Source organism: Pongo abelii, chromosome 8 (assembly GCF_028885655.2).
Source record: "Pongo abelii isolate AG06213 chromosome 8, NHGRI_mPonAbe1-v2.0_pri, whole genome shotgun sequence".
Classification (NCBI taxonomy): domain Eukaryota; kingdom Metazoa; phylum Chordata; class Mammalia; order Primates; family Hominidae; genus Pongo; species Pongo abelii.
Genome location: NC_071993.2, coordinates 135,142,789 through 135,170,076, shown reverse-complemented (window position 1 = coordinate 135,170,076; position 27,288 = coordinate 135,142,789). Strand labels below are relative to the sequence as shown.

The following is a 27,288-nucleotide window of genomic DNA, read 5'->3' as shown; positions in this document are numbered from 1 at the left end:
GTGGGCCACGGGCTGGTGGCCTGGGACCCCCAATGGTTGAGCCAGCTCTGTCGGGCTGCCAGCAGAGAAAGGGTGGGTATAGCTCTCAGAGACAGTCACAGCCCACACAGGGTAGCTAGGGAGTCAGACCCCAAACTTACAGTCCTGCAGACCTTACTGTGACACCCTCCTGCTCAGGGACTGGCAATGCCCAGGCAGAAATAGCTCTGCTGAACACATATAACACTAGTTGAAAATAATTTGGAATGGTTTATGCTTTGAGGACAGCTATAGAAAAGCACAGGGTAAAATATAGCCTTCTGCTTAGATTTAGAATCTTGCAGTTTCTAAGAGCTTCCTGTCTTTTTATTCTAAAAAGTCACACTTCACATTCAAAACATTATTTCCTAAAATTATCAGCTGTTGGCACTTTTCCAGAAAAGAGGCCTAGCTTGCCATCTTTCTATAGTCTTTCTGTAGGCAAAAGTCAAGCCTGCCTGACATGCAAAGCACCTTGACCTCTGACCCCAGAGCTCCGCAGGGCCACATGCCTGCCCAGAGCCAAGGGCCATCTTATGACTCTGGTAAAAGACTGGGAAAGGCAGGGAAGGTGCCAGGGGCTGGGGAAGTTGGGTCCCTTCTCTCCTCTCCCCCAGGTGACTCTCAGTCCCACCCTAAGTGATACTAGGGGCTGTCACCCTGGGGGCGGGTGGAGCAGCCCTGAGAGCTCCCCGCCCAATGTCCCTTCAGCCTTAAGTCTTTCTGATGGCTAATGCCAGATGCCACCCCATTAATCCTTGCCAGGCCACAGCGTCTCAATGCCACCGTTCTGTAAACCCATCTTTCCACCCATGTGAGACATGCCACATCCTAGCAGAGTCCCCCAGACCCGAGCAGCTGCGTGGGCCCTGGGGTTCCCATGGTGTGGTCCTCCTGTCAGGAGCAGGGGAAAGATCTTACGGGGGAATCTAGAAAAGCCCATTCTGAATCTAACTACACTTTCAGGCTTGGAGGAAACGCCAACTGACTCCCGTAGCACAACCTAGAGAACGCGGCTCAGAGAAGACTTGAGAACGCGGCTCAGAGAAGACTTGCAGTGGGTGGGCCCGGCCTCTTCCAGGTGGGGGACTCCCAGGTGAGGCCACTGCTCTGCCCTGGGCCATCACACCTTGAGGAGGGGACTGGGTGTAGGTAATGCCCACACTTGGCCATGATTCTGCTTCCACAGAGGTCCCAGCTAAATAGTCTTAATTAACAATGTGATGTTACCTTTAAGGGATGAAGGTTTAGTGATTGAGAGAGAAATGAGGAATTCAGGAATGTGCTTAGCACTGAGCGGTTTCTTAACACATATGGTTGGCAAATCAAGGCACAACTTAATACCACTCAATTAAGGTAATAAATTAAGCATTGAAACTAATTTCTAAATATCCCAAATTTGACACAAATTATTCCAAAGATCTCAGACTTCCTCCTGCCACGGCCTTCCTTTCCTTTGAGCTGCTCAAGCCATGTAAGTTGCCCCCCACCCCTTTCTGTGATATCTTCTACCCATTGGCAACAAATCCTCTCCAAAGCGTGCAGAATCTAGCCATGTCTGCGCCACCACATGATCTCCTGACCCATCTTCCTGGTGTTGCCTTGGCCACCCCTACATATATGTGTTGAATGAAAGACTATTTGACGAATTTCTCCCAGTTTTCATTGGATCATGGGTTCACAGTGGGTTTTGTGAAAACCACATATCAATCCTACGCATGTAAAATAGGACAGAATTATTTCTAAAAAGTGCACAGTTTGGACAGAGCACAGATCGGACAGACCATAGCTGCTCTGACACACGGAGCAGATGAACTCAATTCTAGTCCTAACAATGCAGCAGGGAGCAGCATTCCGGGGCCCACATGGGCTGCCTTCCTCCCTCCCTCCGTCTGTGGATCAGGGGGAGGTTGCAGGTTCAGGATTTAAACCTGAACTTAGTGGAGCCCTTTGAGGATGCCATTATGTTAGCCTGATGGGCAAAGCATATGATGGGAGGGGCCCAGGTGAAGGATCTCGAACTGCACGCCCCGCCCCCTTGCTGCTGGGCCAGCTCTTTTTTGAGATGGAGTTTAGCTCTTGTTCCCCAGGCTGGAGTGCAATGGCGCGATCTTGGCTCATGGCAACCTCTGTCTCCCGGGTTCAAGAGATTCTCCTGCCTCAGCCTCCCACGTAGCTGGACTTACAGGTGTCCACCACCATGCCCGGCTAATATTTTGTATTTTTAGTAGAGATGGGGTTTCACCATCTTGGCCAGGCTGGTCTTGAACTCCTGACTTCAGGTGATCCACCTGCCTCAGCCTCCCAGAGTGCTGGGATTACAGACATGAGCCACAGCACCCGGCCCAGGACAGCTCTTACAAAGGCGGTTCAGAACCTATGGGGTTTGTCTTGGCACCAAGACAGGCTGTGAAAGCTGCCCCCAGGTCACGACCCATCCAGCTGGAGCAGGTCACTGAGATGCACCCCTACACACATCTGTCTGCTCTCTGGCCCTGCCACCTCCTGGCACCCACGCTCCCCGGCCCATGCCCACTTGTACTGTTGGGGTTAAATCAGGTCGACTCAGAGCCTTCCTACAAAGCTGCTGCCCACCTACAAATTTTGTATTCTGTTATTTTTGTCCTTGGTCCAGGACCCCAGACTGCCCTAGGGCTTTGCAGCTTGTGGCCACAAGCACTGAGCCTGAGGGAAGGGAGCTGCCCAGGGCCACTGTCAGGCCTAGACTGGGTGCCAGGCCTGAGTTCCACAGGAGGGGCCCTGGCTGCTGGCATCCATGGCCATGAAGCAGCACCCTTACCTGCTGGGCCCCAGGCAGCCCAGGTCTCAACAGTAAGCACAGGCTTGGCAGCCAGACCCACGAGCAACCAAGGTGCCTAGGGCCTGTGCAGGGAGATGGGCACATAGAGAGGAACATTCTGGAGTCCTAGGTGCAAATGCTGAGCAGTTAGACTGATTTGGGGCCTCTGAGCACCGGGAATGGCCTGCAGTCATGGGGAGCTGCAAGGCAAAGCTGAGTTTAGTGCAAACACCATCGATCATGCAAAACATAAAATAAAATCTTACTGGGAAGGATGTTGGGATATCTGTTTTTTTCTCTGTTTTCTTCTTTATTTGCCAGTTCAAAAGTTCCTTGTATGTGTCCAGATGGCAATGACTGGAAGAAAATGTAGCGTTAGTATGAAATGTGATGGACTCAAGCACCATGCTCACGTCAGTTTCCCTACTGAGCACAGGAATTACGAAAACACGTGGAGCAAACTACCTGCTGTCCATAGTCCGTCTCTGCCTCAGACCTTGTACCAGGCACAGGGCACAGAATGAAGAAGACACAGACCCTGGCTTTCCCCAGGGTGCTCTTTCTTGTGGGGTGAACAGTGGTGTGGCCAAAGTGATGGTCTCATCAGCCAGACCCTATGAGGCATGAAGGCGGAGACATGGTATCTCAGGGTCCATGGGCCCTGGCCTAGAGCAGGCACCTATGATTTGGTAAGAACTGACTATGACAGAGCTGTGAACCAGGACATGGAGGAGTGAGGACAGGCATGCGGAGGGTTTACAGCGGGATGCTGTGACTTTGGGGCTGAAGGATGAATAGAGCGGTCCTGGGAGGCGAGAGGTGGGAAGCAGCCTTAGATACAGTCCTGATCTTGCTTAAGACTCCAGGCGTGCTCTGTGGACCAGTGGCATGGGCATGACTGAGAGGGTGCTTGTTAGAAATGCAGACGCTCTGGCCGCCCCCTAGACCCACAGAATCAGCACGAACATTACCATGATCCCCAGGGCTTCAGTGCACACGTCTTTGGGAAGCACCACGCTAACCAACTCCTTTGTCCCAGTCAGGGAAGTCAGGTGTGAAAGGAATGTGGCGGGGCCCCTATCCCCTCTGAGCAGCATAGCCGAGTGTGAACTCTGGTGGCCTGAATTCTAGTTCTTTCTGCCGCCTGCAGTCACCACCTCTGATTCCTGATCACCTCTACCTGTCTGCTGCGTCTGCTCGCTGCTCAGGTGAGCTCCCCACAATGCACAGTGTGAAGAGCCTCTTGAGGCCCTGAGTCCTGTCCTTTGACATTACACCCGATCAGTGGCTGGACCAGGGGCCACTGGGATTCCAGTAACATGCATCAATATGCAATGAGTGCCTCAGTGCGCCAGGTACGGTGGAAGGAGCCGGGTCATCTGCCCCAGCCTTCGCAACTCACCTATTATTAGATGATACTAGGACGGTCCCCATTTTAATGGGTGAGGAAACTGAAAGCCAAAGCGAGCTGTTATAGATTTGTCCAGGGTCACCCAGCAAGCAAGGGGCAGGAGCCTGGAGCAGTGCCCAGACTACCAGGAGGATGCTCACTTCTTCAAATGTGGGAGAATGTGAGGGGTCCCGCTTCAACTACCCAGGAGAGCGGAGCAGGCCTCACTGCGTAGCTTTGGATCCAAGCCATGCAGGCCTGGGCCTGCTCACAACGCAGAGCAGGGCCTGACCTGCTGCCCACAGGTGTCCTGAGTCTTCCTCTCCCCAGGGCAGGAAGCTTCTCCAATTGCAGACTCAGATCTGACCAGCCGGAGCTCATGGTGGGGCACTGTAGGCCACCCTCTTGCCTCTGCTTTGGGGCCACCAAACCCCATGGCCACAGGATGAGGCCCTTCCAGGCCATGGGGTTTGTTGGTCCCAAAGCAGAGGCAAGAGGGTGGCCTATGTGGAGGGACCTGCCTGGCGGCACTGTGGCAAGGGTGATGGGTGGTTCTTGGCCTCATCCCCAGCCACCAGCACCTACGCCGCCTGTAGTTCCTGATTCTTCATCAGGGCTGTCTTAATACTGACCTTCTTGACCTAATCTAAGCCTGACATCTGTGGTAAAATTCTAGAGCCTTCTCTTTTTCTACCCGCAAAAGCTTTTTTTGGCCCCAGCACTGAAAATACATAGGAGGCGTGATACCGGATGGTGCGTACATGATACTGTGCATTTGTCAAAACCCACAGAATGCACAACACACAAACCCTGACGTGTGGACTTCAGCTAGTAACAACGAACAGTGTTGGTCCATCAGTTGCAGCAGTTGAAGCACACAAATGCAGGAAGTTAATAATAGGAGAGGCTGCTCACAGGGGAGGAAGGGGGCATATGGGAACTCTGTACTTTCTGTGCAATTATTCTGTATAGCTAAAACTGCTCTAAAATAAAGTCTGTTAAAAGGTAAATTAGGCCAGGTGTGGTGGCTCACACCTGTAATCCCAGCACTTTGGAAGTCGAGGTGGGTAGATCACCTGAGGTCAGGAGTTCAAGACCAGCCTGGCCAACATGGTGAAACCCCGTCTCTACTAAAAATACAAAAATTAGCTGGGCATGGTGGTGGGCGCCTGTAATCTCAGCTACTTGGGAGGCTGGGGCAGGAAAATCGCTTGAACCTAGAAGGCGGAGTTTGCCGTGAGCCAAGATTTCACCACTGTACTCCAGCCTGGGTGACAGAGCGAGACTCTCTCTCTCAAAAAAAAAAAAAAAAAAAAAAAGAGTAAGTTAAAAGAAATTGAGAAGGCTCCCTGGAGGGATTGGACGGCGAGGATGGACCAAGCTCTGACACCCCACAGCTGCGTGTTCCTGGCAGCTGCAGAAATCCAGACCATGGAGATGGGGCGTAGCCACCCAGATGCACAGAGGGTCAAAGTTGAAGTGGTGAGGGGCACCGTGCCCTGTGCACTGCACACATATGTATCCTGGATCCAAGCACCCAGAATAACCACCCACATGGACTCTGCAGCCCTTTCTCTGGCTGTCAGTCTACTGGGGTCTCAAATCTCTGAGCTGCTCAGGTGGCCCAGGGGAAAGGAGAGCACCTGGAGGGTCTGCACACCTGGGTGAGCCCTGCAGTGCCTTGCTTGGGGCTTGGTCATACTAAGTGGCCAATAAATATCGTGTGATTGGCTGTCCCATTATGTAAATTGTCCAAATGGTTTGTGGTTTGTCTGTTTGAGGTGAGATTTCATTTCTTTCTTTTTTTTTAACATTTTTATTTTTGAGACAGGGTCTCACTCTTACCTAGGCTGGAGTGCAGTGGCGCGATCTCGACTCACCACAACCTCCGCCTCCCGAGTTCAAGTGATTCTCCCACCTCAGCCTCCTGAGTAGCTGGGATTACAGGTGCACGCCACCACGCCTAGCCAATTTTTGTAGTTTTTTGGTAGAGATGGGGTTTCACCATGTTGGACAGGCTGGTCTGGAACTCCTGGGCTCGAGTGATCTGCCCACCTCGGCCTCTCAAAGTGCTGAGAGTACAGGCGTGAGCCACCACACCCGGCCTAGAGATTTCATTTCAATGAACTCATGAGCCATGTTCCTTTCTCTCTCCGCTCAGTAGTGTTGGGCAGGCAGCAGGAGAGTGTATAAGAAGCTAGGTGTGGGCAGCTCTGCGAGAGGCCCCAGCTGCTCTATGGAGCTCCAGGGAATGGTTCTGGTTTGTTGGTTGTGCTGGAAGCTTTGCGGTTGACACCTCCCTCTGCATTTTTACAGAACTTATCAGTGTGTTAATCCTAGGCACTTGGATTGACATAACTTGCTAGGATGGAGGTAGGGACGAGCCTGTCTGGAGCAGGGCATTTTCCTTGGCTCAGTGGTGCTCACTTTCGAGGACTTACTCTGGGGCCTAGGAACAGACTTTCCTAGGATGGTGTTCTACCAGTGCAGGGTGGAGATTGCAGAGTGCATTCTCGTAAGGACTCTGTTGCATGTCCAGGTTATCCAACCTCATGTCCATGTTATCACAATCCTATGGGGGGCAGGGAGTATCCTCATTTCACAGATAAGGAAACAGGCAGAGGTTAATTGCCCAAGCTCTCTGAGCTGGGACAAACACTCAGGCCGACTCCAGCATTCACTGTACTGATACCAAATACCAAATCCTTTTCATCCCCACCAAGTTTGCCTGCACTTTGAATTGGCAATGCACACATGTCAAAACTCAACTGGATTGGCCACTTTGAGACTCTGGTGTCTCCCTTTCATGACTTTGGGGAGAGGAGCTCAGGTCAGACGGCAAGAGAAAAGAAAGATGGGGCTGGGAGCATGTCCCTCTGAGGACCCAAGAGAGAGCTGGCCATGGCAGGCTCCAGTGCTCTCAGAGGATGGGTGCTGCATGAACGTGGACTCAGGACATGGCCAGACCTTCACTGGACAGATGAGCAAAAAAGCACAGCCTGGGCAACACAGTGGGACCCCATCTCTACAAAAAAAGTAAAAAAGCCAGCGGGCATGGTGGCACATGCCTGTAGTCCCAGCTACTTGGGAGGGTGAGGTGGGAGGATCACTTGAGCTGGAAGGTGGAGGCTGCAGTGAGCTGTGATCAGGCCTCTGCACTCCAGCCTGGGAGACACAGCGAGACCCCATCTCAAACAAACAAATAAAACAAAACAGTGACAAAAAAGCAGCTCCCCCAGGGTTCCCCAGACACAGGATCAGGCTCCGTGATCCTGACTTTGGGTCCAGTGTTCTTCCCCTCCACCAGGTCTCTACCCTGCTTGTCACTGAGCACAGGGACTCCAATGTTCAGCCAAGGGCCACCCAGTGGCAGAAGAGAATGGGGACTTCTTCTGGGTGCAAAATTTAATGGGGTGCCCCCAAAATTCAGAAACCAGGGGAAGTAATATTCGAATGCAATATTTTTAAATGTCCAAATCAAGGCACAAAATCTATGATGACCAAAATATGAAACTTTTAACTAATGGCAGGGTGAGTAGCTGTGTGGTGACAAGCCGTATGTATCAGGGACCAGGGCAGCAGGGAAAATCAGTCAGCCCAAGCCTGTCTTCCTTTATGGTTGTGTTATTTTCTTCACCAGGGACTGCCTGCATTCATTTTGATATTTTATTTGTTACCTTTCCTGTGGTGCTGATAATTTTGATATTTTAAGTGTTGTGTTAAAATATAATTTATCCCATTACTGAGCTTTTGGTGCTGTCTTAAATTTTGTGCCTGGGGTGAGTGTCTCACCTGCCCCACCCTATTCCCAGACTCCCTCCCTGGGAGTCACCCCCACTTTTGAGCTGGTTCTGACTCAGACACCCCCATCAGCAAGCCCAGCCCCTGTCATTTGGGGAAACAAAAGTGCAAGGGGAAATGGGATGAGAAGGGTGGGAGAGGGGATCTGCTAGCTGAAAACTTGGATAGTTATTTTGAAAATGAGAATTAAGGTCTGTTGTCAGGCTGAGACATTGCAACACAATAGTGCTTTAAGCTGTCTTTCAATATGACCTAATTTCTCCAGAAAAGGGGACACATTTGGAAACAATAAAAAGGAAGCAAGATAAAGGCAGAGGAGGCTTGCACTAGAAAACAAGCAGTGTACAGTTTACATGGGCCACCACCTTCCCATGCCTTCACACGTTGCTTCTGGGTAAAGTCTCATGTCTGCAGCAGAGTTCATGCCATCTTCAGATATAACAACTGCACAACACTGTTGTTTACAAAATCCATTGTCTGAGCCTCCCATTCCAACTTCAAGGTAATCAAGACAGGTCCATCTCCATTGCCCCTTCCTAGGTGGTGGAAGACAGCTTCAAGGAGATTAACTGATGTGCCAGGGCCAGCACGCAACAGGCATAGCCAGGACCAGTCAGCAATCCTGCTGAAAACGTATCCCCTTTAAGATCAACACTCAGCACAGCCACATGCAAGAAGGTGAAGATGCATAAAATTCAAAACACGACCAAGGATAAATACTGAATAGCAAAACCAAGACAACACTTCCTCATGTCTGTTTGTCTACTTCTCTATCTGCCCATCCATCCATCCATCCATCCATCCATCCATCCATCCATCCATCCATCCACCCTCCCACTCATCCATCCATCCATCCATCCGCCCTCCCACTCCATCCATCCATCCATCCATCCATCCATCCATCCATCCATCCATCCGCCCTCCCACTCCATCCATCCATCCATCCATCCATCCGCCCTCCCACTCATCCATCCATCCATGCATCCATCCATCCATCCATCTGCCCTCCCCCTCATCCATCCATCATCCATCCCTCCATCCATCTGCCCTCCCACTCCATCCATCCATCCATCCATCTGCCCTCCCACTCATCCATCCATCATCCATCCACCCATCCATCCATCCATCCATCCATCCATCCATCCATCCGCCCTCCCACTCCATCCATCCATCCATCCATCCGCCCTCCCACTCATCCATCCATCCATGCATCCATCCATCCATCCATCCACCCTCCCACTCCATCCATCCATCCATCCATCCATCTGCCCTCCCACTCATCCATCCATCCATGCATCCATCCATCCATCCATCCGCCCTCCCCCTCATCCATCCATCATCCATCCCTCCATCCATCTGCCCTCCCACTCCATCCATCCATCCATCCATCCATCCATCTGCCCTCCCACTCATCCATCCATCATCCATCCACCCATCCATCCATCCATCCATCCATCTGCCCTCCCACTTATCCATCCATCTATCCATCTGCCCTCCCACTCCATCCATCCATCCATCCATCCATCCATCCATCTGCCCTCCCACTCATCCATCCATCATCCATCCACCCATCCATCCATCCATCCATCCACCCATCCATCCATCCATCCATCCATCCATCCGCCCTCCCACTCATCCATCCATCCATCCATGCATCCATCCATCCATCCATCCATCTGCCCTCCCACTCATCCATCCATCCATCCACCCACCCACCTATGTTGATACACAAGCAGATATAGCTAGTGTTCCCTCAAGGCAGCTCACAGCTGCTTCATTAATGCCGAGATAGTGGTTCAGAAGAGGAACATCGCCTGCTCTGATTAGGTGCTCCAGCTCTCAGAAGCCATGAAAGGATGGTTTGGGGCTCTGTTGCTTTCCCCATGATATTGTCATACCGTGCTGCCCTCAGGCCCTAGCCTTCTACGTTATCAAGATAACAGTGTTTCTGTCACAGTTGATTTTAGAACTTGACACTCAGAGGGTGGGAGGTGGAAGGAGGCTTCACAAATCTCTAACTCTACTGTCTCACCTTATAAATGAGGAAATAAGCACTGGTGAAGGGCATTGCACCACAAACCAGGTTTCCTCCCACGCCCATTCATGGGACAGTGTCATAACCGAGGCAAGGGTTCTGAGTCTTTGGGATAATTCATCCTGAACTCTAACACTGGATTTCACAGGTCTCCACCACAGGGCACCCAGCAGAGGGCCCCTCCCCACACTCACGTTGAACTCCTCCCGAAACTGCTTGCAGTCATCAGCGGATCTGATACGGATCTCCTCCTCCAGATGCTCCACGGGGATAGGAAAGTACTTCTTGGGCCCTGAGGGCGACCTGCTGAGCAGCATCACCCTTTGCTGCTCTGTGGGATCAAAAGAAACATGGGGGCCATTTAGCCACATTCCTGGATAGGCGACTGAGTAACCAAGCTGACCAACAACATTCCTGAAGAAATGACCAGGCTGGAGCTGGAACAGTTCTCTCAAATCGCATAGCTGGGCTAAGCCGGGTCCCGAGCAGCTGTATCCAAACACTCGCCTCCTGTGAGGCATCCACATCATTTACAAGTGATGGGCGTCCCTCTGCCCAGTGTCACCTGCTCTCCCCCATCGGAGACACCCTGTCCCCCTCCCGAGGCCACTCATCCACCCACCCTCCCGCCTCTCCTTCCCTCCAGCCCCTGCTCCTTCCAAAAAGGATTCAAGACGGCCTCACTCTCCAGCTCAGCTTTCCAGGTTTGGAAATAAAGAGTAATTACAGCTTCTGGGAGCAAACTCAGAGTGGTCTCTCTCAGCCTTTTCTTCTTCCTAACAAATATTCCTGGTTCCTCAAACCCCATAAGCTCCAAGGGAAAACCACCCTTGTCTGGGGAGGGTGACAAGGGGCATTGAGAAGGAGAAGTACGCGTTATAAGGGAGTTCTTGGACACATTCCTTCCCCAAGTTCAGAGTGAGAGGCAAGAACAGTCATGGGCATGTGTTTCTCTTCCTGGAGAATGAACTGATATTGACAAGGTCAACATGATAACCCAGCTGTCACACTTGCAAAAGGGCCTGTCCCCACCTGCAGAGCCATTCTGAAGCCCAGACAAAAACTTCACCCAAGACTCATTCCTCCAAGTGACAGACGGGATCAGAATGAGTGACGCTGAGCTTCCCTGCTACTCACCAGCCGCACCCTCTTCCCTCCCGTTCCTGCTATTGAAACATTCAGGGCAGGGAACTGGGGACTGGAACAAGGGCAGGAATATAGCACCTGAGGCCACATTATCATCTAACCAGGTCTCGGGTCCTGCGAGTGCTGGGAGGCTACATTTCAGCTGGGTCCTTGCTGCTGATATTCTTTTAATTATCTAAGGGTCCGTTTTAAGAGTCTATTTTAGTCTGATAGCACATGTGTTCCCCCAAACCATAGAACTGACTACAGTTAGGTAGGAAGCTGACTCCAGGAAGTTGTAGTCACTGGGGTGTGAAGCAATATTTTTGTGGTCTCTGCCTTACACACGTTTCTCAGTCATCTCATCTCGATGTATGGAGAGAAAAACAATGTTCCTTTGTAAGTAGCGACAACAAGTTAGAAACTGTACTTTGGATGGAAAAGTTAGAAATGCTCCCACTGACTCTGATGCTCTGTAAACATGAAGCACTTTAGGAGAGCGAGTCCCTTTTTCCAGCTTGATCCTAAAGCAGTACAAACCCAGTTGAATAGTTTCTGAGCCAGACAGTCTTATCTGAGAACGATTGTAAGGCCTCACTGAAAAGTGTTACATGTCAACACCCTGTGAAAACGACAGGATATGAACAGTCTCTCTAAAAAAAGCCACAAACAAAAATGTCTCAAACGTCCGTGTCACACCAGAGAGAAAAATGATCCTTAAAGTTTTGAAATAGTGAAATTTTAAATGACAGCATCATACCAGGTAGAGTGAGATGAAAGTGGCAAGGCACACCTCAAAATTTACTTTGAACGTCAAAGAGAGAAAGCACCTCAGTGTCTGCTAAAAAAGAACACATTTTCCCCCAAGCCCCAGCCAGAGAGGAGCTTCTGTACCTTGCTCCTCCAAGATTCCGTTGGGCATCTTCTTGTCGCTGGCGCTGACCACAGCTTTCCTCTGCTTCCTGAACCTTAGAGACACAGGACGTGTTAGGTTTCCACACTTCTAGGGTCCCCAAGAGCCAACAGCCCTCGGCACAGTGATACCCACCAGGTGAGCCGGGAAAAGCTACTCCTGTTGCTCATGGCTGAGCTGCACTAAGGCCTGGCCTCTGTGTGTCTCCCAGACCCGGCCACCCAGCCTCCCAGCTGCCCTCTGCTGCACAGCCCACGCCCACAGCATCAGAAGGCTCATTTCCTCCTCTGAGCTGGTTGGGGCAAGTGAGTGCCCCGGGACACTCCTACCTGAAGAAGTAGGCGGTGAGAAGGAGCACGAGGAGGAGCAGCAGCAGCGGCAGTAGCAGCCAGGCCAGCAGCGGCTGGGAGGCGCCTGGGTCTGGAGGGCCTGCAGGAGAAGCAGACAGACCCTAACGCCTGACCTCACTTCACAGTTTGCAAAAGAGTCCCCCTCCATGAGCCCTTCTTCCTGGACACCAGAACCCCACACTATAGTTTGCAAAGTGTATCCATCATCCTGAAAAGGCCCCATGAGGTAACAGAGAAGAGGCTTTGGTTGTTGCTGTTGACTCAGAGAAAGAATCCGGGACTGAGGAGTGGGTGAGGTGACTTGTCCAAGATCCCTGGGGCAGGCATGACAGGGGTGAGTTCCCCAGACCCCCACACGGCCTGGCTGCCTGGGTCTCCTGCTAAGAAGCTGGAGAAGGGTGAAGGGGCCGGTGTCCATTGCAGGGTCCTAGGACAGTGCGGGAGGCTGACTCGGTGTAGCTCAGCTCTTAGGGCCCCCTGGGCTTGGGCAGGAGCTCAGGCACAGGGAGGCGGCCTGGCCCTGGGGCTGGGCAGAGGCTTGTGGCCCCGGCGCACTGTGATCCCACCTTGCAGAGCCTCCAGGTCCGGATTCCACCTGTCAGAGGCCGAGTGCCCAGCCACCACCGGCCTCTTACTCTGTCCTTTGTACCTGACAGGTTGACCTTCCTCACCCAGAAGGAGACCCACAGCCCCAGGCCCAGCTCAGTGGCTTTGTTGCTGCTCAGGACCTGCCCCTGGCTCATCAGCCCAAATTCCAAGGGGCACTGGTGGCCTCGCTGCCACCTTTGGACCCCACCCACTCTCCCAACGTCGGACTTTGTTCCTGCTCCTCCCCGGCCGGCCACACAGCCCCCTCCTCACCAAAATGTTCCCACTCCTCGAGGACAATCTCAAAGGCCCCCACCTCCAAGAAGCCCACTGGACTCCTCTCTTGTGGACCCAGAGGGGCCCTGGATGCCTCAAAGCGCAAACTTCACTCTGCCATGAGTGAACAGGCCCTCAGCGTGACTGCCTTGGCTCCCAGGTTTCTGGGGAAGCCCCTCGAAGGCAACGATTGGGCTTCCAACTCTTTAAGTTCCCAGAAGCACCAATCACTTGCCCCGAGCCCAGCGCAGGCTCCATGCGCTTCCTCCTGAGGGCTGGCATGGCCTCCCGAGGGTGCTCCGGGCACTGGGAGGGCTCTGCAGCCCCAGAGGCTCCGCTCACCTCACACCCCTCATCTGGATTTTAAAAGGTACCCTCATGCCTTCTGCCTTGCACCCTAGGTTGTAAACTCCCCAGGGAAGGTGTGGCTCTTCCTCCCTCATCCTCCACCCTCCCAGGCCTGGCACTGACTCTGGCACCCTATGAGTGGTCCACGCCATCATTTCTAATAAATGATGAAGTTTTAGGGACGTGGGTGACCATTAGATGTTGAAGTTCACAGGGGAAACAGCTGGTCTGTGATGAGGAGGTGGCCCCAGCCATGAGAGAGGGCACTGTTCACCTGGCCCACCCAATAAGTGCCCACCTTCCAGGTGGTGTCCGTGCCTCCCCCATCTGGCTAGCAGTGTCAGTAGCCTGGCAGCCTGGCTGTCCTCTGCAGCCCCCATACTCAGGTGTCTGTGACCCTGGCCCAGAGGAGCCGGTTCTGGCCCCACACAAGGTTGGGTTGGTGCCAGGCGGAGTGGCTGGTTGTGGCTGCCACAGTCCCCTGCCTTTGACCTCCAACCTGCCCACAGCAGAGCTTCCCTGGGGAAGTGAGCTGGCCTGAGGCTTCCACACTTGCAGCTCCAGAGAGCACCCCTCTCCACTCTGCCAGGGCCTTGGAGCAACTCTGACAGGCTGAGTGGGAAGACCCCTGACACGGAGGGAGGGGCAGCATGGAGCCCAGCCCCATGGAGGGCCTGGCTGCTGCTCGCACTCCGGACTCAGACAGAAAGCGTGGGCCTCGGTCCCCCTCCTCCCTCCCGAATGTACGCAGGTACATCTGCCCTCATCTCCTGGGGCCCCAGGCAATGAAACTTCCCACTTCTGCATCACACAGAGGTCAGGCTCTGGGCTCAGCTTCTGTAGAGATGGTGACTACAAAGTATAGTCCAGGCCAACTCATGGGGTCCTCTCATCAGAGAGAGAAAGGAGGGAACACCTGGGCCCCACCAGCCCTCTGTGGGTCCCGCCTCCACGTTCCTGCCTGGAGTGAAGGCTGCAGTCACAGACATGGATGCTTCCATAGAAGATGGGGCTGAACCACCCAAGCCCAGAAAGGGGCCGTGCACACGGGCAGAAGGGATGGGTCACAGGGCCAGTGGCTTCCCCAGCTCTGGTCCTGGTGTTTCTTAGTAGCTGCCTCTGTTCAGGAGGCCAGAGATCAGGATCAGAAACCCAAAGGCCTTCGGGGGCAGGTGAGAACATCCCTGGGTGGCGTGGGGAGGCCAGGTGGGGGCAGGAGTGGGGACTCCCCATGTCCTGCCTGCAGGGATGGCTACTTCTGAGTTCCAGCCCACTGGGGCCAAGCACAAGGGGTGCCCACAGTGCCTAGTTCTTCCCACTTTCCTAAAGAAGAAATTCATATTTTTATGTAAACATTTTCTGATTTTTAAATATTGGTAAGAAATTCAATTTAAAAACAATTTTTTTAAATGGTGTGGACCAGGAAGAAAACAAAAATATGTCCTCTGGGCACCAATGTGGTCCAGCCAGGAGTCAGGGAGGCATCTGAGAAGAAATTCCTGTCACAGTCTATTTTCATTTCATGCTGTTGGGCTCCGACGGGGTGGGACAGAGGTCAGGGTGGCCAGTCCTCAGGGTGGTCATCCTGAAGCAGCCTTCTTCCTGTATGACTGTCTAGCTATTGCCCAAAGTGAAGTGTGTGTACGTTCACACCGATTTTATACATATGTACACTTGCAACTTGTGTGTGTGTGTGTGCATGTTTGCTTACATAGAATCTGATCCTGAAAGCTGAAAACCTTAGGCTTGAATGTGACTTTGGAGCAGACAAAGAGAATGGCAACCTTGGCTGGAGTGTGGTCACCCAGCACCCTCTGCTCAGGAAGCCGATCCCGAGCTCTGGCCAAGAGCCGGGGTCTTCCAGGGACTACTTCAGTTCTGCCGCAGGGCACAGCTGCTCTCACTGTGCCCCCCGTCTTATCTCCATCCCTCTTCTCCTCTCCCGCCTTCGTTCCAAGCCCTCCTTCCCCAGGGGCCCTAGAGGCGGAGCAAGTCCATCCTGGAAAGATGTGGCTCACTCAAGGACAGGTATGCAGACAATGGTTGAAGGTCCCAACTCACTCCGGCCTAAAATTTTCAATGTTCAGGAACCTGTTCTCTTTCCCAGAGTTAAACACAATTAAGATTTCAAAGCGTATCTTTCCTGACATTTTCTTCTATAAATTTACGTTCATAAATATGCAGGTTTGGGAAATAAATAGACCATACTACTCCTCTCGTTTCATCTAAAGCTTCACGAATTGTAAAAAGTATCGTTATTTTAAAAAAGAACCACTAAGAAAGAAAAAAAATGATACGGATTATAATTGTGAAGTGCTACCAATTTTAAGACACGTCCCCATATAGCCACATTAAATATGAAAGAAACAGATGAAATGCACCGCGGGGCAGTTCTCCAGCTTGCTTTTCTGGTACGGCTGTCTGTCTTGGAGAGTTTCCATGTCAGCCCAGATAAGCTTCCTCATTCTGTTTAATAGCTGCTTGGATTCCACTTTTTGGATAGACCAAAATAGGATGGACATTTAAGTTGTTTCCAACTTTTCTGCTATTACCTACAATTCTGCAACACACACACACATATATATATATATCTTTGTGTCTCGCAAGTGTTTCTGTAGGACAGCTTCTGTGTTAGCCTGTACGCCTGTTACATTTTAACACAATCGCCAAGTTGGCAGCCCCAAGTTTCCAACTTCTACATTCATACATAGAGGAGGTCTCCAACTCCCCCAGGACACAGATGAGTATCAGTCTGTGACCTGTTAGGAACTGGGCCACACAGCAGGAGGTGAGTGGCAGGTGAGCAGGCATTACTGCCTGAGTGCCGCTCCCTGTCAGATCAGCAGCGGCATTAGATTCTTACAGGAGCCTGAGCCCTATAGTGAACTGCACATGCCAGGGATCTAGGCTGCCCGCTCCTTAAGAGAACCTGATGCCTGGTGATCTGTCACTGTCTCCCATCACCCCCAGAGGGGCTGTCTAGTTGCAGGAACACAAGCTCAGGGCTCCCACTGATTCTACATGATGGTGAGTTGTATAATTATTTCATTATATGTTACAATGTAATCATAATAGAAATAAAGTACAAAAGAAATATAATGCACTTGAATCATCCCCAAACCACCCCCCACCCCAACTCCACAGAAAAGCTGTCTTCCATTAAACTGGTCCCTGGTGCCACAAAGGTTGCGGAATGCTGCCCGTAGTGTGCAATGGAGCCAATTTCTCTTCTCTGGGATATTGTTGCCAACCCTTCTCATTTTGGTCCATCTGATAGGTAAAATGATAATGTCATTTTAACCTGCATTTCTCTAATTTCTAGAGAGTTGAGCATCTTTTCATGATTAGTGAAACATAATTAGATATTGATATTCTGCCTGGTCATATTCTCTACTCATTTTTCTACTGTGTTCTTTTACATATTATTTTTTATATATAACATTTTATTATATAATTTGTAAACATTTACCTTCAATTCCTTCTGTAAAAGAATTTGTCTGCATGAGTACTGAATATATTTTGTTCAATGAAAAAATGAAACAGCTTCCTGTTATTTTGGCACACTGTGGCAACGTGTTATCATCTGAAATGGTCCTTCATACTTCTTCCAGGGATCGGATGAAGATTTAAAGGGCACTTCACAGGGTCAGGTTCCCCTCCACAATTCTAGGCCAAAGGAGCCTGTCTGCGCCTTATAACCCCAGGCCCATTTCCCTTTTGCTTGTGGACCAGCAGCCTTGCTAAGCACACAGAGGCCCTGGCAGAGGCTGGACCAAGGTGTGAGTTTCACATTTAGTTCTGCTCTGGGTACTGAGGTCACATGACAGTGTTCTCCTCCTGCAAGTAACACCCCATGTCTATGGCAATATGTAAGCACAGTAATTTTGTTTTCAAATAAACTGAAAAGCCTCAGATGTGGAGTGGACGTCATCCTGCCGGTGCCCACAGTGCCACCCGAGGGACTGTCTGCAGAGCTCAGGCAGATTCTTGCCCACTGTTGCACAAACAGATGTTCTGCCATTGTGGTTCCTGGATGTGAGGGTACATCCGGGCAGTTGGTCAGATGTTTCTAAGTGACCAGTCAATTAACGTTGGGAAGAAAAGGCGGGATTGTGGGTTGAAATAACTCACTGAACCACCAGTGACCTGCCCTTGAAGGGCTGGTTTGCAAAGAGGCAAGTTTATATTTGCTGGCAGCTTCTGGTCTCTCGTTTTTGGGGTTTTGGATTTCTCTGAGGTTTCAACATGAAGAGGAAAAAGACAGGTGGGCGCTTAGAACTGCTCTCCTCGCTAGAGGTTCTGTCACCAGAAATCTTTCCTCTTTCCTCCTCCTGGGGCCAGTGGTACATTTGCAGGACATTTGTCCAGGGTTAGAAAATCACGTGGGGCCCTTGATGTGACTTTGTTCACAAGCCCCTACCCCCACTTCCCTCTTGCTCTTTTCTGCATAATGCCTAGGCATCACAGTTCACTCGTGAACCCTTCAGCAGGCATGTCAAAAGGCAAGGACTCTTCTTTTTAAAAATAAAACTAACCATGACGCCAATATCTGACCTAAAATATTAAGAATAATTCTTTTTTGTTGTTGTTGTTGTTGTTGAGACGGCATCTCTGTCTGTTGCCAGGTGAGAGTGCAGTGGTGCAATCTCAGCTCACTGCAACCTCCACCTCCCGGGTTGAGGTGATTCTCCTGCCTCAGCCTCCCGAGTGGCTGGGACTACAGGTGCCCACCACCACGCCCAGCTAATTTTTGTATTTTTAGTAGAGACAGGGTTTCACCATGTCGGCCAAGATGGTCTCGATCTCTTGACCTCATGATCTGCCCACCTCGGCCTCCCAAAGTGCTGGGATTACAGGTATGAGCCACCGCACCCCGCCTAAGAATAATTCTTTAGTTCATATCATTAACTGTCACATCGCCTCATCCATGTATGTTCATGGTTGGTTTTCTGCACAAGGGGATTTTGGGGGATTTTTAACCCTTTTGCACTCCTGCCTCCAGCCAAGGCTGACCCTGACTCTCAGCTGGGGTTGTAGATGGGTCACCTCCGGAACACTAAGCTTTGCTGAACAACCAAATGCTAAACTAGCTTATTTAGCCTGCCTGTTTTTAGAGGCACAAACTAGTAAAAGCACACTAAGAAATTCAGCCACACCATTCTTCTATTACCCTAAGCCCCTTTATCACCCTCTGAATGGTCCCAGGAGCTTAGGAAGAGGCAGTAGGGGAGGCAGCCAAGGAAAGGGAACGGGGGATGGGTCCTTACCTGAGGTCGTGGTGGTCTCGTTGTTGTCAGCAGTGGTCTCGTTGCCCCTGAGAGCCCTGGCGAGCGGCAAGCTAAAACCCACCAGCAGGAGTGGACACAACGGCTCCATGGTGGACCTGCAGAGAGGCAGGGACAGGCTCAGAGGTCATCCAGCAGCAGCTGTGGGACCCTCCGGTGCCAGGCAGTGATGATGAGGAGAAGAGCCAACTTCATTTCAGGGCTTCCTCTGAGCCAAGAACTTTGCCTGTCACTTTTACGGATCATCTCACTGAGGCTTCTCAACACCAGGGGGATACAGTCACTGACTGCGGACATTCACTTAAAGGAGGGAACCAGGACTCAGAGGACCTGTTTGGTTGATGGTTAGTGGGGGCAGATCAGGGACTGGAACCCAGGGTGATCTCATCCCAGACCCCTGCCCTCCCCAGAACCACTTAGCAGAAATCACATCTGGGTGACCTAGCCTGGCGTCCTGGACCTTCTACCATCCACCCTCCACTCGCCCTGCTAACTCTACCCCTCCCATTCAAGCCCTGTTCTCTGGCCACACTGTCCTCTTCACACCCAGCAAGACACTGCTTTTCAATCTGTTTCTTCATCCCCCTTCACTCTGCCTGGGAAACCTCGATCCTTTCAGGGCCTAGTTCATGCAGCCTCATCACCCAGCTGCAGCCAGCACTCTCTGTTCTTCGCTGCTCCAGCACACTCAGTCTGACTCCAGCACACTCGATCTAGCTCCTACACGCCTGGTCCGGCTCCAGCACGCTCTGCCTGGCTCCAGCTTGACCCTTGTATCTGACCATGGCCATGTCTAGACTCTCAGATGAAGTGGAGGTAAGCTGCCTCTGCGAGGATGGGGCCACGGTCCGCTCATCTTGACAGAGCCAGTTGAGTACCCTGGGATGCAGGTGAGTATTTATTGGGGGTAGGGGGTGGGAATGCCCAGGGGCAGACCCGGATTGTAAAGTGGCTCAGCACAGAAAAAGTCTCTTTCATGCTGAGGACCCGTGGGCCATCACCTCAGATCTTCACCTGGCACTCCATTTTGCCAAAACATCAGAGCATCACTAAATGTGGCAGTGACTGCTTGGTGCTGTGGAAACCCCTCACTAGAGGCTCACTGGCAGGTGCAGGTGGGCAGTGGCACCTGCTGAGTGGGATTTGCTGTTGACAATGCAGACATGCAGTGGAGGTGTGGACCCCCCCACTCCCCACCCCCTGAACCCTGTCCAAGGTCAGCCTGTCCCCACCAGCAGCCCTCTCCTGCCTGAGGCCTCCCTCAGGGATGCAAATGGACCCATTTCAGAACTGAGGCCAAGAAACATCCATTGCCTGGCTGCTCACATGTTAAACACTAATGCTTGTAATTAGAGAAGACATCTGAATGAGCATGAAAAATCGTAATTGTGTTTCAGTAATCACCACTATTAAGATGAAACCATTATGAGGATATTATAACAATTAGCCCAGAACAACGACGATGGTGGCAATCAGCACTTTTACTTCTTCCCTCTTTTTTTTATTTCCAAAACACACATTTTAGATTTGTAAAATGAGCCATATACACAAATAATTCCATGAGCACCTACTATGTGCTGGGTATTCTATATCTGTATTATCCACACAATAACCCCACAGGGCTGAGAAACAGAGGTTCCGGAAGGATAGAGAACTGGCCCAAAGTCAGGCTGGAGGATATGGAGGAACTTTGATTTGAACCTAGGAACCCTGGAGACAGAAGCCCTCACCCCCGCTGCATGCTGCCCTGGCCCTTCCACGACAGGCAGCTCTGCCCACGGAGGCACACACTGTTTTTAAAAATCTGTTATTGCACACTGCCACAATACTTTTAATATACTTGAGTAAATTACAGAGTGATTGGGGAGTATTAATTGGTTTAATACAATTCCAGAGATGAAGAATTCCTAGTTGAAACATTTTCTTATCTCATGCATTAATTTAATAACCCTCCTCTCCAAATGCTCAGTGATCTAAGAGTAGGCCGAGACCCTTGAGAAAGACAAAGATCATTTTGTTCATCTATTAGACACTGAGGTCCAGAAGTGCTCAGGGGAGCCACAGGTGATTTTCCTGACATGACCAGCAGTAGGCGACAACCTGCAGAATTCAAAGCCTGTCCACCGGCTGGAGCCCGGGTCTGTCCTCGTTTTTTATATGTGTATATATATATACACACACACACATATATATATATACACACACACATATAAATATACACATATAAATATATACACACACATATATATATACACATATATATATAATTATACTTTAAGTTCTAGGGTACATGTGCACAATGTGCAGGTTTGTTACATATGTATACATGTGCCATGTTGGTGTGCTGCACCCATTAACTCGTCATTTACATTAGGTATATCTCCTAAGGCTATCCCTCCCCCTCCCCACCCCACGACAGGCCCCGGTGTGTGATGTTCCCCACCCTGTGTCCAAGTGTTCTCATTGTTCAATTCCCACCTATGAGTGAGAACATGTGGTGTTTGGTTTTCTATCCTTGTGATAGTTTGCTGAGAATGATGGTTTCTAGCTTCATCCATGTCCCTACAAAGGACATGAACTCATTCTTTTTTATGGCTGCATAGTATTCCATGGTGTATATGTGCCACATTTTCTTAATCCAGTCTATCAATGTTGGACATTTGGGTTGGTTCCAAGTCTTTGCTATTGTGAATAGTGCCGCAATAAACATATGTGTGCATGTGTCTTTATAGCAGTATGATTTATAATCCTTTGGGTATATACCCAGTAATGGGATGGCTGGGTCAAATGGTATTTCTAGTTCTAGATCCTTAAGGAATCACCACACTGTCTTCCACAATGGTTTTAAGACCAATGACAACTTGCCAGTCCCTGGCCATTCACTCTCAGTGGGCTTGCATAAGTGACCTGGTGAGCACAGACATGAATTGGTCCAAATGGTGCTTGAAACAATGATTAAAACCATGCAGGCCCAGATGCGCTGGCTCATGCCTGTAATCCCAGCACTTTGGGAAGCTGAGGCGGGTGGATCATGAGGTCAGGAGTTCAAGACCAGCCTGCCCAAAAAACCCTGTTTCTACTAAAAATACAAAAAAAAAAAAAAAATTAGCCGGGCATGGTGGCAGGCGCCTATAATCCCAGCCACTCAGGAGGCTGAGGCAGAGAATTGCTTGAACCCAGGAGGCGGAGCTTGCAGTGAGCCAAGATGGCACCACTGCACTCCAGCCTCGGCAACAGAGCGAGACTCGTCTAAAAAAAAAAAACAAGCAAAACAACAACAACTACAACAAAAAAAACCATGCAGAATTTTAAGGATTTGTATTTCATCAATTTCTGTTGTGAGCCTACCAAATGCTGAGTATGTAGAGCACAAATTGCATGTGATTTCTAGAACTGAGATGAGAAAAGGAGTTTATTTATGATAAAGCAGGTTGTATATTTAATCCCCTCAACAGTCAACCCGCTATCTATTTCATCATAAATCTGTCTTTTTATTCCATCTGATGTCTTTTTAATATTCTTCACTGGGCAAGTCCTTGGGTCAGGCAGCCAGGTAGGCCCCGGAGATGCAAAGAATATAGTCTTGTTTCAGCCCTAAAGTGGCTCATTGAGAAGGAAGGACAAGCAGAAGGACAGCCACCCTGATCCCCCCCTCCCATGCTCTGGAGACAAGGCCACAGTGCCAAGGAGCAAAGGTGAGGGAGCAATGATTCCTCTAGGCAGTTAATGAAACCTTCCCCAGAAATGCAGTGAGTGAGTCATCCAGGATGGAAGGCAGAGGGAGATGCAGGCCAGGGGACAGAGAAGCGAAGGGAGCCCAGACAGGACCCACTGTCCAGGCAGTTCACAGTTCTCTGGCACATGAGAGAAGCTGAGTGAGGAGGAAAAGTCTGAAGAGGAATTGGGTAGGTCCTCAATGCCATGCTAGAGTTTGGCTTGGTCCTAAGAGCTAATTTTCCATTAACAATCTACATTATTAGAGTCTCTGGGGGCACTAAGGAAAGATGCCCACTCCTGTGCCCAACTCCAGATGGAAGAAATCCGAGTATCTGGGGAATAATGGCTTTATATAGACTGAAGTTCGAAAACCCTGGCTACGAGCCATGAGCCGCTATGAAAGTTTCCAAAGGGAGCCCTGGATGCCACGCATCAGCTCCTGACACAGAGTAGCCTTTGCGGCCGGAGAGTGGTCCAGGAGCCCGAGCATCACCTGGGAGCATGTGAGGAATGCAGAGTCTCAGGACCGTCCCAGACCTCCCACCTTTTACAAAGATTCCTGGGTGGTTCCTCTGCTCATTAACATTTGAGATGTATTGGTCTAAGCAATGGATTAAGAAAGACCAAGCCGGAGGCAACGGGAATGGAAAGGAGGGAGGGAGTTTAGAAGGATTTCAAAGGTAGGGTCCCTCACAGTGGTGGTCAGTGGGATGTGGGTGATAAGTGGGGCAACAAAGGTATTGGGGTTTCCATCTTGGGAGCTGGGTTGGGAGGGAGCATCATTCATTAGCTGAGACAAGGAGAATGGGGGCTCTAGGGTGGGGATAAGGATTATTTTTAGCTGAAGGCATAAAGCAATAATATAAGCTCCCAGTTACTGAGCTCCTATGAAGCAGGATAAGCTACCTGAGGTTCTGAGATAAACGACCTCATCAACCCTCACTGAAATCCTATGAGCAATGTCCTGTTGTTACTGAAGATGAAAGGTTGCATTAGAGAGGACAGTGGAACATTCCTGGGGAGACTGTCTGGGGTCAGATGTCTGGGGAGTTGCATCTGGGGTCTGGGGCCTTGTCAGAAGGGGAGGTGGGCTGCAAGTGCAGCGTGTGGGGGAGGCACTCCTTGTGGGGGCTATTGGGGAGGAAGGCCAGGGTCAAGGTGACGAGCTGCAGGAAGTCACTGCACTAGGGCCCGAGGAAGGGAGCTGGGCAGGAGACTCGGAAAAGGTGGCTGGGCTGTGGGGAGGGCAGGAGGCAGGTCGAGGTATACAACCAAGGGTAGGAAAGGGAATTTCCTGATCCCCGTCCACTTCCCAACATCCCTGCCCCCTCTTTTGGAGTGGTCCCCTCTCTCTCCTCACCCTTTGCTTGACCCCACCAGATTTTGAGGTTGAGCGACCTGAGATGGAGTCTTTCCTGGGATCACACTGTCTGGCCCTGCGTAAGGTGATTTGGGTTTTGGATGTCTCAACCAGCCCAGGAGACCCCAGAGGGTAGGGGCTGTCTTGTGTCCCCATTTCCCAGTCCCTGACTTCCTCCCCGGCACCTCAATAATTGGAGCTTTCAGGGCATTTGAGGGCAAGGGGCCATCCCTGGGCCAGTGACTCTGAGCAGGAGCTGCCCAGCTGACCCCTCTGGCCCTACCAAACCCGAAAGTGCCCTTTCCAGCTGGCCCACGATGTCCAGCAGTGGACTAACCCACACTGCCCCCTGCAGCTCCAAGAGGGTAGTGTTTTCTCTCTGCAGTCCAAACCCATCACCTACATGGTCAAAACCTGCAGCTGTTTTGCTTTCAACTAAGAAACAGATGAGGATTCTTCTTAAGGAAGCAGGAGACAATGATTTGGGAGCCATACTCAGGTTTCAAAGCCACCGCACTTAAAGAGAGCCCCTGGAATTGTTCCCATGTAATTTCTCATCCAAACCAGGACTTCTTGGATAGTAAAAGAGGGGGCTATAATGATTCGAAATATATGCTTCTCTAAAACATTTATTGACCAATGATTTGATTTTACTAAGCTGGGAGACTATTAAGTAGTTCTATTTACAAAATATTTTTAAAAATTAATCTTTCTGAAAACAAAATAACATATTATATATATATATATATATTTTTTTTTTTTTTAAGAAAACTTTTTTTGGATGCTCAGGCTGACAGATTGCTTTGGGCTCAGGAGTTTGAGACCAGCCTGGGCAATATGGCAAAACTCTGTCTCTACAAAAAATACAAAAAATTAGCTGGGCGTGGTGATGCATGCCTGTGGTCCCAGCTACTTGCGGGACTGAAGTGGGAGGATCACTTGAGCTTGGGAAGCGGAGGTTGCAATGAGCCGCGATCATGCCACTGCACTCCAGCCTGGACAACAGAGCCAGACCTTGTTTCAACAACAACAACAAGAGCAACAACAAATAAAAATAAAATAAAAGAAAAAAACCTTTTTGTAGTGATTATCTGAACATAAAATGAGAACGTAAAATAATACTACTTCTCGGCACACATTCACAGCCTCTGATCAATTTCTTAGCTTTATCTGTTCTTAATATGTTTCATTCAATATATTTTTCAATGTTCTTATTCATGTTTTAATTTTTAAAATAAAATTGCCTGCATTTTTTTCAGATTAGCATTTTGTGAGCTCTTATCATTTAATTCACTTTATTGCTTCCTTGTTTTTGTAGAAATAAGTTTTAGTGTCTTCCTGTTCATAACCTTATTTGTTTGTTTGAGGCAGAGTCTCACTCTGTTGCCCAGACTGGAGTGCAGTGGTGTCATCATGGCTCACTGCAGTTTCAACCTCCTGGGCTCAAGGGATCCTCCCATCTCAGCCTCCCAAGTAGCTGGGACTACAGGGGTGCACCACCATGACTGGCAAAATTTAAGACTTTTTTTTTTTTGTAAACATGGGGGGGCGTCTCACTATGTTGCCCAGGCTAGTCTCAAACTCCTAGACTCAAGCAATCTTCCTGCCCTGACCTCCCAAAGTGCTGGGATTACAGGTGTGAGCCACCACCACGCTCAGCCATAACCTTTGTTTTCAATAATTGTAACTCTATAAAAGTTTCAAAAGCCACGAGTTCTGTGTGTGTGTGTGGTGGGGGGGTGGGGAGGGGAGGGTTTTGGGTACTCCATTTATTGACTCCTCCCATAATATATTTCCAACTAGTTTGGAACTAAACTAAACTCACACTTAGGGCCTTGTTTGCAGAAAGATTCACCATCTTTTTAGGACACTTAGGTTTATTTACAAAATAATTCTTTGAAGGCCTGAACATTTCTAGAATCTGATTGATGATGAACAGGAGAGAGAAAGTGCATACTACAGAGCTGCAGTGTTTTAAAAATTCAACATCAGCCTAATTACCATGAATTTGCAGTTTAGTTACTCTGTGTACATGTAACTATTTATAAATTTTGACATCAACAGCTTCTATTTTAACTGATGAGATGTCCAATTTGGACACAATTATAAATGCTGTGAGGCTGGGTGCAGTGGCTTATGCCTATACTCCCAGCACTTTGGGAGGCCGAGGCAGGCAGATCACTTGAGGTCAGGAGTTCGAGACCATCCTGGCCAACATGGCGAAACCCTGTCTCTACTAAAAATACAAAAATTAGATGGGTGATGTGGTGCACGCCTGTAATCCTAGCTGCTCAGGAGGGTGAGGCAGGAGAATCGCTTGAACCTGGGAGGCGGAGGTTGCAATGAGCCGAGATTGTGCCACTGCACTCTAGCCTGGGTGACAGAGCAAGACTGCATCTTGAATAAATAAATAAGTAAATAAATGATGTGTACACCATAATCAATTCCAAGTACAATACATTTACTACAAATGCCGAGCTTTACCCAAACTTATATAATCATATTCATAATTCCCCCACAAATAATTTTATCATGATGCTGATGCTTCCACTTCATTTCCTGTGACATTAGTAATTAAGTCAAGGCTTTGCCTTTGACAGGAGGAACATCCAAGTTGTATTGGGATTCCATGAAATGAATAAAAAAATAAATAAAACTGCTATGGGAACGGACTGATTTTGTTTGAAAATTCCTGCTTGAAAATGACACTGATGTAACACTGGCATCATCTGATGGTTCGTGAAATTCTTCTACCCTTGGGAGCACTAACAGCTATCACTTCACCTTCTGTAAGCACACAGTGAAACCTGGAATTGAAGATGAGCAAAATTAGCTGAGAATAGTCATTTGATCTAAGTGAAAAGTCATGCTTTGTTAGCAGTTTGCAAAGCACCTTCAATTTATCATCGTCAGGTGCAGGGTTCTTCAAGCAGCCGCTTAGTGAATACTGATGATCTCTTAGTAGCTTTTTATTTTTTCCTGGCTTCTACGTGGTCAGTGATACCATTACAGCCCTCGAGGTAGTCAGTAAATGTTTATAAGTATTTTGTATAAATTACAAATTATACCAACATTATCATCAACTTTCTGGAAAAAAAAATCAGCGCTTGATATGCCTTTTCTAATTATTCCTGACCCACAAGTTTAAGGCAAATTCAGAAAGTTCCACTGAAACATAATTTAAATAGAGTTGCAGAGTCACACCATACAATAAATGCCCAAGCCCATAGAAGAAGAGAGTTCAGACTATTTTTTACAAGTTGTATTGATTTCCTGCAAACA

At 49.6% G+C, this 27,288-nt stretch overlaps 1 protein-coding gene across 9 annotated transcripts in view; it reads right to left on the bottom strand.

The window, feature by feature from the left end:
* PTPRE (protein tyrosine phosphatase receptor type E) overlaps positions 1 to 27,288 on the bottom strand; it is a 185,750-nt gene that overhangs the window by 30,689 nt on the left and 127,773 nt on the right. For 7 of the 9 annotated variants that reach the window (XM_063727818.1, XM_054523061.2, XM_054523057.2 and 4 more), the window contains 5 exons: positions 18,912 to 19,027; positions 12,412 to 12,511; positions 12,064 to 12,137; positions 10,239 to 10,375; positions 3,085 to 3,175 (listed from right to left, as the gene is read on the bottom strand). In XM_063727818.1, coding sequence (XP_063583888.1) covers positions 3,085 to 3,175; positions 10,239 to 10,375; positions 12,064 to 12,137; positions 12,412 to 12,511; positions 18,912 to 19,020 — 511 coding nt within the window. In that variant the 5' untranslated portion in view covers positions 19,021 to 19,027. Of the gene's footprint in view, positions 1 to 3,084; positions 3,176 to 10,238; positions 10,376 to 12,063; positions 12,138 to 12,217; positions 12,357 to 12,411; positions 12,512 to 18,911; positions 19,028 to 27,288 lie in introns of those variants that run through there. The other 2 variants (XM_063727820.1, XM_054523060.2) reach the window with 1 other exon arrangement.